The sequence below is a fragment of the Callorhinus ursinus genome, unplaced genomic scaffold, assembly GCF_003265705.2.
Source record: "Callorhinus ursinus isolate GAN/ISIS: 27379988/994484 unplaced genomic scaffold, GSC_fseal_2.0 scaffold102, whole genome shotgun sequence".
NCBI classification, from domain to species: Eukaryota; Metazoa; Chordata; class Mammalia; order Carnivora; family Otariidae; genus Callorhinus; species Callorhinus ursinus.
The window spans coordinates 692,138-708,664 of NW_027397164.1; the positions used below are offsets into that span (position 1 = coordinate 692,138).

Consider the following 16,527-nt stretch of genomic DNA (forward strand, 5'->3'; position numbering starts at 1 on the left):
AGCCCGAGGATGGACCTTCCTAAAGCCAGATAGGGAAATTGGGTGGACCCCCTCTTAATGAGCAAAGAAAGATTTCTGCGGGAGCTGGGGCTTTCAGTGTATGAAAGAGAACAGGTTGAGTAGAGGAATGGAGCAGGTGAGAGCAGGGATGAGAGAGCAACTGGGAGGCAAAGGGTGACAAAAAAGCCAGACTATGCATCCATCTCTTTCACCTTCCCCTAAAAGATGAAATCAGCTTTAGGGGCCCTCCTAACCTTCAGAGATTTGGTGGCACCATGCAGCAATGCTGGCAGCCACGGGGTTAACCCTCAAGCCAGGGGCCCTGGGGTGATGTGAGGGAGTAGGACTCCGAGAGAAAGCCGTGCCTTGGCACCACTGTGGGCACCAGCCTTACTGCTGGGAACCTCTACGGAGTCCAGGCCCATAGCTGCCGGTCTAGGCTCACTGTCCTGAGTGGTTCCAGGCGCTGGGCTCCTAAGCTTATTCTGGATTCCCATCCCCCACCCTAGGAGCAGATGAATCCATCCGTTGGTGCTGACAAGTCAAACGCCAGATACACAGTCTCTCCGACAGCTCCTTGGCCTCCTAGGTTAGCGCGTAGGGCCACCTGCGCTCTCTGGACGTAGACCTGGCCCCGGCCTCACTGAGAACGCGGATACTAAATGGGTGGGGAGACGGGGCTGGGATGAGGGTGAGGACCTCCTTTCTCCGGCAGCAGGAGGAAAACTCTGAGACACCACTGATCACAGGTCAGAAACAAGGGAGGTCAGTCGTCGGAACTCAAAGACGCGAGGCGAGGGGTCCCCGGCCCTGAGTGTGGGAGTGGAGAACAGGCGACATGCCCCTTTCTTTCTCCTTCCAATAGCTGCCTCTTCCCGGGACCCCCTCCGTCCTCCCTGGGGCCCCAGCCCCCACCCCCAAATTCTGCATCCTCTGCGGATTGGTGCCCGGCCTGCCAGGGGCGGGGCCCGACGGCCCTGACGTCACCGGCCGAGGGGGGGGCGGGCGGTTAAGGGAGGGGGGTGACGGGCCCCGGCTCAGCACCTCGGAGAGCTCCCTCCCCGGCCTTGTTTTGCTCCGGAATCGCCTCCGGGGGAGGGTGCCAGGGGGCCGGGCAGCGGGAGCTGCGGCAGGGGGATGGCGGTGCAGGCATCTAGGGGCCCCGGCGGGCAGAGGGCCCAGCCGTGATCCGGCGGGGGGCCGGGGCGCCAGGCGGGGTGGGGGGCAGCTGGTGGCGGCAGCAGTGGCCGCACATCTGGATGGAAGCGAGCTTTGTCCAGACCACCATGGCTCTGGGGCTGTCCTCCAAGAAAGCGTCTTCCCGCAATGTGGCCGTGGAGCGTAGGAACCTGATCACCGTGTGCAGGTGGGCGCCGCTGGCGGGGGGTGGTCAGGGAGAGGCGTCGGGGCGGGCTGCGAAAATATGGACTGAGCGTGCCCGCGGGAGGATGTACAGCCGCCGCGGAGAAAAGGGAGGAAGCACAGAGTTAAGAGGAGCGCGTCCACAGTCCCTCAGGCCCAGACCAGGAGGGGATTTGGAGGTCTGGTCCCTACCCTTCTAGGCCAAGTCAGGCCTATGCCCAGCCCGGGGCCTGGGGGTTGAGGGGTGTTTCATTGGCACTGCAGCTTCCTGTGAAAACCAGGAAGTGACATTGTGTGTGAGGGGGAGGGGTGGGATGGCTGGCTCCCCTGCTGGGGGCGGGGGCGGGGTGGGCAGGGAAGCACTGAAGAGCGCCCTCCAAGCATGCCCCGACTCCCACCCCTGTCAGCCTGGCCTCTCCGGGGTGGGGCTTTCCTGAGAGATGTTCCCATGCTCAAACCTGGGAGCAGAGATCGGTGTCCTCCTCCATCTCTGGACAGCTGCAGCCTGTGGCAGGGTCAACTGGGGGTGTGGGCAAAGCCCCTGAATCCATCCAGTGAAGGGTGAGGGGCACTGTGCCTGCCATGGGGAGGGCTGAGGGTCTGACTGCGGAAGCCTGGGTCTCCTGGGTTCAAGGGAGGAGGTTGGGAGTGCAGGGCCATTGGTCCCTGAGGGTGGAGCTGTTGCAGCTTTGGGAAGATTCATCTGCTTTTTGGGGGCCCAGGAAGTGAACCTTCCCGCCTCAGCCCTGCAGTGACTCACCCTCACTGCCCTGCCCTGAGCCGGTAGCCACCGTCCCTGAGTTTCACCTGCCCTGCTCCCTCCCTCTAGGACCCCCCCCGCCTCCCCCCCTCCCCCTCTTCCAACCCCCCCCCCCCCCCCCCCCCCCCCCCCCCGCCATGCCACCTCTGAGGGCAGGGTGCTCCAAGTGCAGGCTCAACTGTCCTGCTTCGCCACCCCCACCTGTCTATACACAAGCCTTGGCCCTGCTCCTTCCCCCAGGAATCAGCGCGCACCTGATGCCCTGGCTTCTTCCTCCCATATCTCCTTCCAGGTTCCTGCACACACACCCAGCCATACTGCATCTGTCTCACACCATTATATCCTAGTCCCTAGCACGGTGCTATACACATCAGACCTCTGTAAAAATGCCTGGAATGTTATAGAAGGAATGAGTGTAACAATTGCCCACCCAGCCCAAAGTACAGGCCGATGCCTCCACCCTCACCCCTCAAACCCTGCCAGTCTGGTATAAAACAAAGGTTTCTGCCTTTGGGGCCAGAGGATCCAAGGTCAAGCTCTTACTTCATCAGTTATTAGCTGTGCAACTGTGGGGAAGTCTCCTAACCGCTCTGGGCCTTGGGTGCCTAATCATCCCCACTGTAGATGTAACAGCCACGCCAAGGAATAGTAATGGCATAATTCACGTAGGAGCCTAGCCCAGTGCCTGGCCCACGAAAATCACCCTGTCCTGATGATACCCTTCCTGTCCCTGAGAAGATACTTCTTTCTCTTGTCTGCTTTCCCCAGCGTATGGGAAGGGGGGGAGCTCCCTTTGGCCTAGGCTGGAGGAACAGAGGTTCTGGCGGATTGAAAGTGGGCTTAGAGCTGGGGTGTGAGGGATAGAGTTTTAGAGGGGATTGGGGGCATGACAAAGGCTCAGAAACCCCTCAGGCCTCTGCCACCTCATCCCTGTCATGTGGTTCGCCTCCAGCTCCCAGAACAGTTCCCTTTAGCAGGCCAAGGGCTCCCCTGGGCCCTGGCCTCCCTTTCTCCATAGTAACCTGCAGCAGCCACTGCACCTCCTAATAGGGAGCATACCATAGGGCTCCCGGGGGTGATGGCCAGTTCTGCAGCACCCCTGAGGATGGATGGCAGATGGCCGCCATGCTGAAACTAGCCCCAGGCCCCCACTGAGGGCTGACCCAGATGACCAGAAAATATCATGGGGGGGGGTGGTGTGGTGTGTGCTGCACAATGAGGCCCAGCTAATGCCCCAAGCACAGGCTCCTTCTGGTGGGGCCAACCTTCCCATTAATGGCCCTGCTCCTGGCCACCCCTGCCCAATGGGCTATCCACAAGCCCCTTCCCCTAGTCCTTCCTGGAGTCTGGGGCAGGTACTATTATTCCTGTTTGGGCCTCAGAGAGATTAAGTGACTTGTCCAAGGCCGCAAGAGTATCACAAGGAAACAGGATCTGAGTCCACCAGGCCGCCTCCCCCTACTACAAACCCCAGCACTGACCTGGCTCTGACTTCAGGCCGGACCAGCTCTAAGCCCAAAGAGAAGGGAGGGGGGTCAGTTGGTTCAGGTCTGCCATTGGCCTGAGAGCCTCAGAGGCCAGTGCTTAATGGCTGGAACCTGCAGAGTGGAAGGCAGAGGAGGCAGGGGCTGCTCCTAGGCCTTGGTAATTGTGACAGCCAGCAGGAGGCCACAGGATGTAGCAGAAAGAGCAAGGGCTTTGGGATCAGACAGACTTACTTGACTCCTCACAAGCCCTGTGACTCTGAACAGATCAGTCAACCTCTTGAACCCTCGGTCACCTTATCTGTAAAATGGGGATGATGCTAAGAGGACCTACCTCCCAGAGCTGTCGTAAGGATGGATGAGGACTACATGCAGTGCTTGGCACATTACAGGGCTTGATAAGCTTAGGGGGGAAAGGGCAGTTCCAAGCAGCCCCTGTATCCCTGGATACCCCACTCCTGCTCTGCCACCCACAATAGGGCAATAATGGGATGTTGCCAGCCGTGTCCTCATTCCTGCCCCACCCCACTGCAGGGATGGCAGGTGGAGATTGTAGGGGGAGGGACTGCAGAGGTAGCTGAGGCTCCAAGCAGGATTGCAGAGAGGAATGAGGGCTGCTGGGCTCCAGTTTCTCAGCCCTATTGGCTTCCCGTGGTTCCCCTCCTCTCTAAGACCCCTTCCAGAAATTTGCTGCCAATGCCCCCTCCCACCCAGTGTGTGTGTCAGACCCACACCCTGCACACATACACACACACACACCCCGCCCCAGCCCAGCTCTGCACTGCCTGGTTCTGGGCAGCTGGTGTGTGGGCGACCAAACTAGGAAGGAGAAGGGGGAAGGGGGGCATCCATGTGCTAAGAGCCCACCTGGCCACCCCTGCAGGCCCACGCTCCATGTGCTTAGTTTCAACTCACATGCCCTGGCCCAAGTGACGCCCCCCCCCCCCCGGCAGAAGGGACTGAAGTTTGTTCTAGCAGTAGCAGAAGACAGCTCCGGGCAGGGGTACAAATCCACTTTCTAACTCCTAGCTGACCCCCAACCCACACCCATCAAAAATGCAACTCCAAAGCATGGGCAAGAGAAAGGGGCTCTGGGACAGCCCCCTGACTCCAGGTGCCTCCTCTGCCTACCTACTGTTCTGTCCCCTTTCATACCTTATTCCTAAAGCTTCCTTTCTCTGGCTGTCACCTCTCCTGTCACCTGTTTGTCAATCAGTCTCCCACCTGCCACTCTATCACTCCCATGTCACAGCGCCTCTGTGGTCACTGCATATCTCCCGTCTCTCACATTCTTTTCCTGTGCCTCACTCCCACGCCCATGCTCTTCATGACCTCCCCTCTGCCCTTCACTCCCTCTCTTTGCCTAACACCCCTCCTCTACCACCATTACCCTGTCTTCTCACTGGACACCCCACTGCCCCCTTTCCCTACCTCCCACCAGGTTCTCTGTGAAAACGCTGCTGGAGAAATACACGGCGGAGCCCATCGATGACTCATCCGAGGAGTTTGTGAATTTTGCAGCCATCTTAGAGCAGATCCTCAGCCACCGTTTCAAAGGTGGGCCCAGCTCCCTATCCCCCACTGTCCAACCCTCCCAACTCCCAGCCTTTAGCTTCCAGCCACCCACTCTGATCTACCTCGTGGCTTTCTGAACCCCATCATTGACCCTGGCCCCAATTCTGGCTAGGCCATGCACACAACTGGAAAGAGGGGAGGGGGTCTTTTGGCCACATACAGTGGGTGCCCACAAGCCCCATCAGTGGGCATGCAGGTACGTGCCCTGTGTGTACATGTGTGTGTGTGCACACGTTTGGGGCAGGAACTATGTGCAGGTGGGGCTGCTTATATTTATGCACGTGTGTACCCCATTCACGGACCCTCTACAAACTCCCTGGTTTTGCTGAGCCCCCTCCCTGCCCTGGCTCAGCCTGTGCCCCAGCAGGTCCAGTGAGCTGGTTCAGCTCGGACGGGCAGCGGGGCTTCTGGGACTATATCCGGCTGGCTTGCAGCAAAGTGCCCAACAATTGTGTGAGCAGCATTGAGAACATGGAGAACATCAGCACAGCCCGAGCCAAGGTGAGGGGCCTGTGATAGGCAGGGCCAGGGCAGCTGTTGGTTGCAGGGGGATACAGGGGGGATTGCCTGCTCCTTGTTCCTCAACTCTGCCTCCGGGCACTGGGTAGAAGAGCCACAGGAGATCTAGACACAGTGGTGCGCTCCTGGGTCCCTTCAGGGCAACAAGTAAAGTTGAGTGTGCTTTCCAGGGCCGGGCATGGATCCGGGTGGCACTGATGGAGAAGCGAATGTCGGAATACATCACCACAGCTCTGCGGGACACCCGGACCACCAGGTGAGACCCTCTCTGTCAGTTCAGACCACAGGTCCCAGTGTGCACTTTCGTTGCCTAAATAAACTTGATCTTTAAGTTCCTAGAGCAACCTTCAGTACCTGGACTACAACTCCCAGCATGCACTGCTAGCTTCCCTCTCCCAGACTATCCTCTGGCCACTGAGCTTGCAGTCCCAGACACACCTTTAACATCACCACCATTTCTTCCAAGTCAAATTCATTCTTCTCCATCACTCCACAGTACTGATCTCACAGCTCTTACCTTAGACACGCCTCTGAACAAGCCTCAACTATGTATCATTTGATCTGTTGGCCTTGTTCCATGGTCTATTAACACAGAGCCCTACCTACTCCCTAAACAGGGGCAGCAGTCTGTACTTGCCACCGGTGGACTACAGTGTCCCAGTGTGCAGAGCTTGAGTCCCTGCACTATGGGTTTGCAGAGAGATTGGGTCTCAGGGGCAGGAGTCACAGGCAGGATGTGTGTCTGAAACTGAGTACAGTCGCAGGCATGTCTCTCTGCCCCCCCCCCCCAGGGCCAGTGGTCACATACAACCTGATGGTTTTACTCGGTTCTATTTCTAGTCTGTCCTCACATTTCAGAGATCACATCAACATATTTTTGAGTACCTACTGTATGTCAAGCACTAATGATTAGAACTTGTTTCCTGACTTTACGGATCTGGATGATCCCATACTTGCTGGGAAAGAGGTAGTTCAGGGGATGGAAGAGAGTATTCTCCCGGAACACATGTTCTAATACGTGGGAGACACAGTGGGCGCCACTCTGAGGGAGAGACAAGATCCACACCTGAGGGGTTAGCGGGAGAGATCCCTCCTTCTTCCTCTAGGAAGGGTTTGTAGTAAGCCAGGGGTCTTACTGTACTGTTTTACTACTGTTGGTAGTAAGCCAGGGGTATGAGGGATGGGGTCTCCCTGGGAGGATGAGGATGCTGCACCTTCAGTCCCTCGATGCCCCCCGCAGACGTTTCTACGACTCGGGAGCCATCATGCTGCGGGAGGAAGCCACCGTCCTCACCGGGATGCTGATCGGACTGAGCGCCATAGACTTCAGGTAGGGGTCTGGGTGGCGGGGGCGGGGGGAGTTTAGCCGAGAATGTTCACACTCGCATCCCCTCATACCCGCCCCCCCACCCTGTGGTTCTTCCGCCCCCAGCTTCTGCCTAAAGGGCGAAGTGCTGGACGGAAAGACCCCCGTGGTCATCGATTACACACCCTACCTGAAGTTCACCCAGAGGTGAGCCGCGCGATTGCTGCGGTGGGTGCGGGGACGGCGGAGGGCGGGCGGGCAGGGCGGGCCGTGCCCACTGCTCCTTCCCCCAAGCTACGACTACCTGACCGACGAGGAGGAGCGGCACAGCGCCGAGAGCAGTACGAGCGAGGACAACTCGCCCGAGCACCCGTACCTGCCGCTCGTCACGGACGAGGACAGCTGGTACAGCAAATGGCACAAGATGGAACAGAAGTTCCGCATCGTCTACGCGCAGAAGGTGCGTGATGCGCGGCGGGGGAGCGGCGGGGCTGGGGTGGCGGGCGGGGGGGCCGCTGGGACCCCCGCGCCCGGCCGCCCGGGCTGAGCCGGCGCCCCGCAGGGCTACCTGGAGGAGCTGGTGCGCCTGCGCGAGTCGCAGCTGAAGGACCTGGAGGCGGAGAACCGGCGGCTGCAGCTGCAGCTGGAGGAGGCGGCGGCGCAGAACCAGCGCGAGAAGCGGGAGCTGGAAGGCGTGATCCTGGAGCTGCAGGAGCAGCTGTGAGCGCCGCCGCCGCCCTGTCCCCGTCCCGGCCACCCCGACCACATCGCCCCCACTGACTCTAACATCACCTTTCTTGATAACAGCATCCAGCGCCATCAACCGCCAGCATCAAACCACTGATCCCCTCACCTCCACCCCAAGACCCCCTCCCCAGTGAACTGAATTACCCTCAACATGAGACCCAGGGATACCCCCCAAAACCGGCGCCCCACTTCATCCATCAGCTAGCATGGCTACAGAACGTTACTGCTGCGACCCCAACATTATCCAGAAGGACCTCAGATGTTACTCAGCAACTTTCGACTTGACCGCATTATTCCCTCTGTTCAACACCCCTCTGATCTGTAACCACTATCATCCCCACAGTGACCCCTGACTTCACTGTTACTCATCCTTCTGATAGCTTCAGCCTAAACCTTTTCATCACCCTGTGACCTCCCAGCATGATCCCCCAAGATACTCCATTACCTTTCAGGATTCCCACTCTGTTCTCTACCCACTCCATCACCCTGACTTGAGTCCCACAACACCCCATTATTCCAACTCCCATCATGAACATGAGCAAACTAAATCCCCATCTCCTCTCTGACCCTCAGTACCCTCCACTGACTCCCAGGATCTGCCCTTCTGGTCCTCAACATTGTCCCCATTTCTGCTGCTCAGATTTCATTCATAACCCCCCCACCCCTTGCTGAGCCCCCTTTCCCCACTTTTGCTCCCTCTCCTTGTCAGGCCTGACCCCTCCTCCCCATCCCAGGACAGGTCTGATCCCCGGTGACCACGTTCCCCTGGCCCAGGGTTCCAAAGACCTCACCACGCCCCTGGTCAACCAATGGCCATCACTGGGAACGCTCAATGGGGCAGAAGGTGCCAACCCCAAGCTGTACCGGAGGTAAGCCTCAGCCAGGCTCAGCTTGGGCCTGAGTGCTGGCCCTTACTGGGGAAGAGGTGTTCGTGGGGTGGAGGGGGGGCAGGCTGTAGGCCTCTGCCTGCACATCAGCCCTCTGCTTCACCACAGACACAGTTTCATGAGCACGGAGCCGCTGTCAGCAGAAGCCAGTCTGAGCTCGGACTCCCAGCGCCTGGGAGAGGGCAAACGGGACGAGGAACCCTGGGGCCCCATCGGTGAGCCCCCCAATCCAGCACCCAACATTCTTCCAAGGAGGGCTGAGGCCAGGCCTTGGGGCCTGCGGTCAGACCCTGACCAAGTCCCTCCTTCCTTCAGCCCTTCCGGAGAGCTTAGCACAGCATTTAAGTGCTTGGTTTGGGGTGTTGGGCAGACTCTGCTCCAAACCCCAGCAGCGCCTCCTCCGGTTGTGCAAGCTTGGTCCATCACTTCACCTTGCTGAGCCCTTCTCAGCGGTAACACGGGGGTGCTGATTAATCACCAGTGTAGCGTATGGTGGGGGCTCAATGGCTTTTTGCCATCATTACATCCTCAAGGGGCTCACAGGTTCTCGGGGAATTCTTCGCCTAATTTGCTCTTATTTCATGCACTGTGAACTGCTTGCCTGACCATTGTTTCCCCCTTTTCTTTGGCTGCCAGGAAGCTCAGAGCCAAATTAGTGGCTCCCTTCAAGCGAATGTCCGGGACTTCAACGCATGCATTTTGTGTTGCCCCCCCCCCCCCCCCCCCCCCCCCGGCTTCACCTTGGTTCCCTACCCTAGTTTTCCCAGGGCCTGGACTTCTGCCTTTTCTTTCCAAACACCATACTGTACTGGATGACTTTAGATCTTCTTTGAGACAAGGCAGGCTGTGGACGTGGAACCCCGCCACACTGTGATTGTCTGTGTGTCTGTCTCCCCTCCCCCACAAGACTGTGAGCTCCTTGAGGGCAGGGACCGTGTCTCGTCCGTTCTCTGTATCCCCAGTGCTTGGAACGGAACAAGTGCTCACCGTGTGTTTAATAAACAGACAGAGAGGTTGAACCTCAGGGGGAGACAGAGACATAAGCTGACGATTACAATACAGTGTCCCGGCACTGTGCAGGGCATGGGCAGATACTTACCCAGGTTTACTTGACAACGCCAAGTGCTCCAGAAATGAGGAAAATGTCCTCGGGGAGGGTGACCTGAGGGCAACCCCCCCCTTTCCCCAACTCACACACAGGCAGACCGGTTGGCTCGGCCTCACCCGCCCTCTCTCCCCAGGGAAGGACCCCACGCCCTCCATGCTGGGCCTCTGCGGCTCCCTGGCCTCCATCCCCAGCTGCAAGTCCCTGGCGAGCTTCAAATCCAACGAGTGCCTGGTGAGCGACAGTCCCGAAGGCAGCCCGGCACTGAGCCCCAGCTGAGGAGCGGCGTGGGCAGTGTTAGCCGCACCTGCTAGGGGCACAGGCACCTGCCACCTCTCCTCAGAGTCCCCCAATCCAGGCCACTTTTCCAGAGAACGCTGCCCACCCAGCCATGGGTCTCTTGCAAAAGGCACCCTTTGCTTCTTGCTCATTTTAACTTTCTGCCCAAGGGAGCAGGGGCTACAAGGGGGAAGCCCGCTGGGCCAGGGCGCACGGGCACCACGGCCACAGGGTGCCCTTGGGAAAGCCTGTTCCGTTCTTCTGGTGACCCTGGCACCCGGCTGGCTTCCTACCGGACTCTTCTTCGCACAGCCCTGCCACCCTCCTCAGGAGCTGGTGGCCCAGCCTTAGCACTCCCACCTCCCATGCCTCTCCAGTCCATCCCTGTGTATTCCCCGGAGTCACTCCTTCCTCAGCCCCCAGGGCAGGGGCTCTGAGGGGATCAGGCAAATAAAAACCAGAAGACTGAGGGCAACTTTGTCTGTGGGGGGGCTGGGACTGGGCACTGTCCTGAGGTGGCACAATTTGATAGAGCCAGTGCTGGGCCCGTAACCAAGGTGATGCTAGACCAGACACAACGGGTGTGTGCCCCCCACGGGAGCAAGCCGGTCGGAACGATTCAGGAAGTGGGGTGCTTTTGTATGAAGTGTCCTAAATGTTGGGTCTGTCCAGGGCAGGACCACAACAGGTAAATGCCCCATTCAACCTGATATTCTTAGTAACTTGCTTAGCCCCCAGCGGGGAAGACACCGAACACCCTGGGGGAAGGATGGAGGAGACAAGCCCTGGCAGGGCCCTGTTCTCCTTCCACCATCCTGAAATTCAGCTTTGGCCCAAAGTTGCGGACCCATGGAAGCAACCTCCCTCCTCTGTTGTCACGAGAGCATGTCCATCGGGAGAGGCCTCACCGCCCTCCCCCCACCATGGCCCTAACACTACCTGTCACCCCCTCAACTCTGGGTCCTCACCCTGACCCAGCTCTCACTGAAGGGGGGGAATCCTCTATATGGGTACCACCTGGGTAGTCAAAACCAACATCCAGATCCCTTCCAGGCCTCCTCTGTGCAAGTCACTCACCAAGTCCCACTTTCCTACCCACCCCCAAACACCCCACAGTCACAAGTACTGGAGAGAGGTTCATCATCTTTAGAGTCAAGGGATTAACAGGGATGGGTGCAGACTACACCAGGCCTAGGGTTTTGTGGCGCCTGGGAGCAGACCCAGCCATAGCAAACACCCAGGGAAATGGCAAAAAGGGAGGGAAGAGTTAGTAGATTTGGTCTTCAACTTGGGGCGGGGAGTGGTGGTGGAAAAGTGATTATTGTTGGGCCTGGGAATGAGAAACAGTAGGAAGAAAGCTGTTTGGGGGGGGCTGGGCAGGCCTCAAGGGGCAGCCCCATACCCCTGGGGCTCATAGTTGAGGGAGAAGAGAAATGAGGCCCCTCCCCTCAGTGCTGAGGACAAGGCACTTGGCTCAGTCTCCTTCTGCACCACCCCCAACCCCATCCAGGGAAGAGATGGGGTTCTGGTCCCCTGGCTCCTTTTAAGAGCCCAGAGGCTGTTCTCTGTTGAGCCTCTGGAAGAAGCTTTTGCCGAACTCATAAGTGCTGATCATGATAGCACAGGAAGGGGCGGCCTTGATGATCCTTGGGAGAAAGCCTGCAATAGGGGAGAGGGGGTTAGGGTCAGAGGCCAGGGCCCAAGGGGGCCCCAATCCTTCCTGAGCGCGGACACGCGGCCGGATGGATGCTCACCTGCGAAGAGCCCCCTGGTGCCCGACTCAGCCCGGATCCGCCGCAGCAACAGCCACGTGGAGTCGGCGCGTGGGGGGGGTCACTGTGGATGTGAGGCGTGGCCCGGGTGAGACCCCACTTGGGCCCCCATCCGCCCAGCCCCACACCAGCCAGAACCCTCACCTCTCACAGCCTCCAGAGCTCCCAGCGCGACCTGGCGCTGAGTCTTCACCACGTCGAAGGGCAGAGTCAAGACGGCCGCCACCTGGTGCGGTGCGGAGAGCGCTGGTCCCCAGTCCCAGGGCCCCCAGCCCTCGCGTCTAGCCAGGCTCTGCCAGCCTTGGCTAGGGCTTCTCGAGGCAGGGCGAGCTTGCTCCTCGACAGGCAGCTACATGCGCGCCTCCCACAACCCTCGGGCCTCCCAAGGCCATATTCACTGGCCTCGCTCCCAGCCTGATCAACTCACCGTCCCGGAGATGCCTCCAGCAGCAAAGCTGATGCCCACGGATGTCTGATCTTTTGGCCTGAGCCCGCTCAGCCAGCTCTTTGCCAGCTCGTAGTTGAACCAGTACAGGGCTTGGGGACACACAGGTACGCTTGTCAGAGCTGGGGAAGGCAGTGGGGTGGCCCCAAACCTCCCATTTTCCACTGCTGCACGATGTGACAACCGTCCCTCCTGAGAATAAGGGCTGCCTGTGGCATGCCAGTTTCTGTAACAAGCCCTCTGCGGGGATTTTCTTTTGGAAACCTGGGTGACTACCCCGCCCGCTGGGCCCATTTCACAGATGAGTTGTTCAAGGCCCAGAAAGTGACTTCAACATCAGTAACAGCAAAACTGGGACTTAACTGTAGACCTCCTGTATGTCATCCAGAGGCTCCCTTACCCCACCCCCTGCATCCCTGATTCCTACCTGAAAAGGGCACATCCCGAAGGGCAGTGGGGCCCCAGCCCAGCCACAGTGAGCGCCAGCCGCCCTGAGCCATGGCAGCTCGGACACAGGATCCCAGCTCCCGGTAGGACACATGCTGAGCCTGCAGCTTTGTCCGCACCAGCTCCAAGGGGCTGATCACAGTCACGGTGCCCACTAGGGGGAACAGCAGGGAGAGATCAACCCATAGGGCCCAACGGCCACCTTTCCCGGGATCTGGGGGCCCAAGAGATCCCTCTACCCCTAAGCTGCCAGACATTGGAGCTGGAAACCAGGACTGGGCTCCAGCAGAGCTGGGGCTCAGAGAGAGATCAAGGGCCCAGGGCTGTGCTCACAGCGGGCTAGTGCGCCAGCCACCATGGGTGCGTAGAGGTCAGAAGTCAGGGCCCGACCACAAAGGAAGGTCTTGAGTTGGTCATACGCGGTGAAGTAGATGGCAGTGGCCGGCACAGTCATAACCCTGGGAGTGTGAACAGACATTAGCCGGGACTCCCAAAGGCTGCCAACCTCCCAGGCGCCCCCTGCCCCAGCCACCTGACAAGAGAGTAAAGGATCAGAGGAGTAGAGCAGGGAAAAGTAATGTGTGGGACTGGGAGACTCACAAGGTGGCTGGGAGGCCGCTCCACAGGGTCCTGGTGCCCTCGTGTCTCACAATCTTCACGAAGGCGTCCTGGCCAAGTGGACACCCATTCAGGAGGAGGAAGGAGGAAAGTGAATATGCTCTGGGATGAGGCTCACCCTGACTCGGCCCTAGCCTGATGCCCTCATCTCTGCCCACAGCCCTGGGTCCTGCTGAGAGGTAGGAGCCCCGTAGGCTGGCACACATGCAATCCCGCATTTAGCTCCAAGTGGACTCCCGCTCACCCTTCAAAACTGCAGAGAGGCACCACCACTTGGGAAGCCCTTCCCAAGCTGACCCGGCCACTGCTACTTGCTTTGCATCACCCCCTCCTCCCTGGGTCTGCAGCCTGACCAACGTGAATCCCCCTGGAGCACCTAGAGCCCCAGGTGGGGGCACAGCCACTCCTCACCACTGTGCCGGTGAAGCGGGGGGGGTCCTGGAACCAGGTGGCGCAGCGGGCGCTGTTCGGGCACAGGTAGAGGGGCTCCAGGACACCACTGCAGTAGAGGAGGCACTTCCCTGTGGGCTGGAGAGAGGAGGGCACTGGGGAAGGGGAGGGGGCATTAGGAGGACAGTGCCCTGGAACCCTGTGGGGGGGAGGGCTGAGCCCCATCTCTAGGGGGGCCAGCAGAGGCCGTGGTCCCTGGGTGGACATTCTTGTTCAGGACACAGGGCTCGCTGATAGGACCTGGAAGTGTGTGGCAGGACTGTGGAGCCCTCAGGTCCCCTGGGGAGACTGGGCCACTCCCTTCCCTGGACCTTCACAAGCTCCCTGTGGCTTGGGGAACTCACATTTGGTGTAGGGGAGACTCCAGAGTCTGGAGGGAGGCATCAGCTCTAAAATACAAGGCAGTCCCTTAAGTCAGGAGAGCCCCCGACCTGACCCGGGGACCCTACCGCGGGAAGATCTGTTTTGCCCAGGCAGCACCCCAAATGGGCTCCAGGGTTGGGCACTCACCGCCGGCTGCCCAGGGGCGCTGAGACTGCAGGCGCACTTTCACCACGTCCAGGGGTGTCACTGGAGGAGGAGGGCAGGTCTGAAGGCTCCTTTCAGGACCCCACCCCTGACCCCTCCCCCAGGACCAAGTCACCGCCAATCTCTGGTCTGCCCCTGTCCCCAGTGCCCCCTCCCCACTTCCCCAGATCTTACTGAAGAGGGAGGTGACTACAGCGCCAGTGCCTGAGGCCACCATTTGCTGGAGGGGGCTAATGCCCCCAGGCTCCCGGTCAGCCATCTTGTAGCTTCAATTCTGAAAAACAGTCAGCTGGACTCACAAAACAAGATCAGTGGGAGGGGGAGACACAAGGCACGGCCCTTCGGGATTTGACCCAGCCCTCTACCCGGATCCACTCACTATGAACTCAAACGATCCTCACAATTGCCTTCTCACAATTGCCTTCTCCTTTTATATATTCTTTTTTATTTGGGAGACAGAGATAGCACCAGCGGGGAGGAAAGGGAGAGGGAGGATCCCCGCTGAAGAGAGAGCCCGAGGCTCCATCCCAGGACCCTGGAATCATGACCTCAGCTGAAGGCAGAAGGCAGACGCTTAACCGACTGAGCCACCACGAACCCTCACAATTACCCTTTAAAGCAATTTTTGTCAGCTCTACGTTGCCAGTGGAGAAACAAATTCAGAGAGGTGAGATGACCTGAACAAGGTCACTCTGGGACTAGTTAGGAAGAAAGCTTGGGTAGTTACTCATTGATTAAGGGGCAATACCGGCCCACTGCCATTCCCTCATCTGAGCAACACGGAACTACTGTGCTCCCTCACCGAGGCAGGCGCTCTGTTTGGCCCAGGGGACCCAAAGATCAAGACGCCAGAGCCATCCCCCTAAGCCCCCCACTCCCGAGGCGGGCACTACTGTGCCCCGAGTCACCGGGCGTGGAAGGTGGGGCCGAGCAATAGGGGAAACGCGTAAACAAATCTTTGGGCCGCGAAAGGACCGTCCGCTCTCGGGACTGGAGGCTGGGTTCCCGGCCCTCCCTCCCTCACCCTCCTCCCGAGACCGGAAGGGCCAGTACCCCAGGCCTGGATAGAAGGGGCAATCTCTCGGCTCTCTCTCCCCAAGACAGAGGCCGGGGTTCGGCCGAGAGGGCAGAAAGTAGGTTTGGGAAGACAGGCTCTCTACTTTCTTCGGAGAAACTCCGGCCCCGCGCGCAGCGGACGCCGGATGGGACCGACTAGGTCGGCCTGACGGCTCGCGACTCCGAGCCCCCAGCCCCGCGCCGGCTCAGGTTCCCCGGGACCTCCGGAGGCCCACCTCCGCCCCCGCCCCCAGCCTGGCCCTCAACCCAGGTCCAGCTCCGCGCACCTGACTCCAGGCGGGTGCTTGCGCTGCGCGGCGCCCGAAGCCCGGCGGGCCCATGACGGCTCCGCGGCGGGTTTACGGTCCGCGCGCGCTCGCCCCGCTCCAAGGCCGTCTTGGAAAGCACCAGAGCCCGCCCAGCTCCCGAACCGCGCCGCAAGGCTCCGCCCTCCGCCGGCCGACCAGCTACATGCCCGGAGTGCCGCCGGCCCCGCCCACCAGCTGCCTCTCTGGGACCGGCCGCGCCCCTCTCCCGGCGCCGCCGCTGCGCCGCGGGTGCCCGGCCCGGCCAGCGCCCCAAGGTCGTGGGTCTCCACGTCACGCGTGACCGGCGGCAGCACCGCACTTAACATTGTATTCTCACAAACTCCAACCCACCAGTACCCTGGCCGAGCGTTGCCCCCGGGAGTCCCAGCGCTCCCCCTAACTTGCCAGGCCAGCGTGGGTTAACGCGCTCTCCCGCTCTTCCTCAGTGTCCTCATCTGCCGGGAGGCAGGAATTGGAATCAATTCTAACAAGACCACGGAGATATCAGATAATGACGACAAACATTTACCTTCCGGGCTCCCTGCTGAGGTTTTACAACTTAATGGCGACCTACCGAACAGGAATCAGCATAATCCCCATTTTATGGATAATCGACTGAGGCGCAGCTCCAGAACCACTTGGCACACCTCTGGGTACCGTGCGCCCGTGGGTGATGGGATTAGACGAACTGTGACTCGGGCCAGGCAGGCTGGACGGGGAAAAGATTGGCCCGGGAGCCAGGAAACCCTGGGTCAGCCGGACTCAATTTAGGCTTAGTCCTCCCACCGTGTGACCTGGGGCAAGTTACACCACCACTCTGGGCCTCGGGTTCCTCCTCCTTCGCACAGTGAGAGGACTGAGTAGGGAAGAAGGGGACTG

General features: G+C 59.7%; 2 protein-coding genes across 8 annotated transcripts; one reads left to right on the forward strand and one right to left on the reverse strand.

Moving 5' to 3' along the window:
- Window positions 1-1,013: 1,013 nt before the first annotated feature.
- Window positions 1,014-10,484, forward strand: RUNDC3A (RUN domain containing 3A). Of its 5 annotated transcripts, none has more exons than XM_025861821.2 (11): window positions 1,014-1,366; window positions 5,048-5,163; window positions 5,534-5,682; window positions 5,871-5,956; window positions 6,941-7,030; window positions 7,133-7,213; window positions 7,301-7,466; window positions 7,569-7,726; window positions 8,488-8,622; window positions 8,749-8,855; window positions 9,882-10,484. In XM_025861821.2, the coding sequence occupies exons 1-11, from the start codon at window positions 1,260-1,262 to the stop codon at window positions 10,022-10,024; spliced, it is 1,338 nt and encodes a 445-aa protein (XP_025717606.1). In that variant the 5' UTR covers window positions 1,014-1,259; the 3' UTR covers window positions 10,025-10,484. The 5 variants fall into 5 exon arrangements, with proteins under 5 accessions (XP_025717606.1, XP_025717607.1, XP_025717608.1 ...); XM_025861822.2 differs by having other exon boundaries at window positions 1,083-1,366; window positions 5,546-5,682; XM_025861823.2 differs by having other exon boundaries at window positions 1,083-1,366; window positions 5,549-5,682.
- A 663-nt stretch (window positions 10,485-11,147) lies between these two features.
- On the reverse strand, window positions 11,148-15,786 carry SLC25A39 (solute carrier family 25 member 39). Of its 3 annotated transcripts, none has more exons than XM_073889103.1 (11): window positions 15,628-15,786; window positions 14,459-14,558; window positions 14,267-14,326; window positions 14,101-14,145; window positions 13,718-13,827; window positions 13,289-13,356; window positions 13,022-13,146; window positions 12,669-12,842; window positions 12,224-12,333; window positions 11,779-12,022; window positions 11,148-11,683 (listed from the first exon to the last, which is right to left on the reverse strand). In XM_073889103.1, exons 2-10 carry the CDS (start codon window positions 14,541-14,543, stop codon window positions 11,858-11,860), a joined length of 942 nt encoding a protein of 313 aa, XP_073745204.1. In that variant the 5' UTR covers window positions 14,544-14,558; window positions 15,628-15,786; the 3' UTR covers window positions 11,148-11,683; window positions 11,779-11,857. The 3 variants fall into 3 exon arrangements, with proteins under 3 accessions (XP_073745204.1, XP_073745203.1, XP_073745205.1); XM_073889102.1 differs by having other exon boundaries at window positions 13,718-13,851; XM_073889104.1 differs by lacking the exon at window positions 14,101-14,145 and having other exon boundaries at window positions 13,718-13,851.
- Window positions 15,787-16,527: the final 741 nt, after the last annotated feature.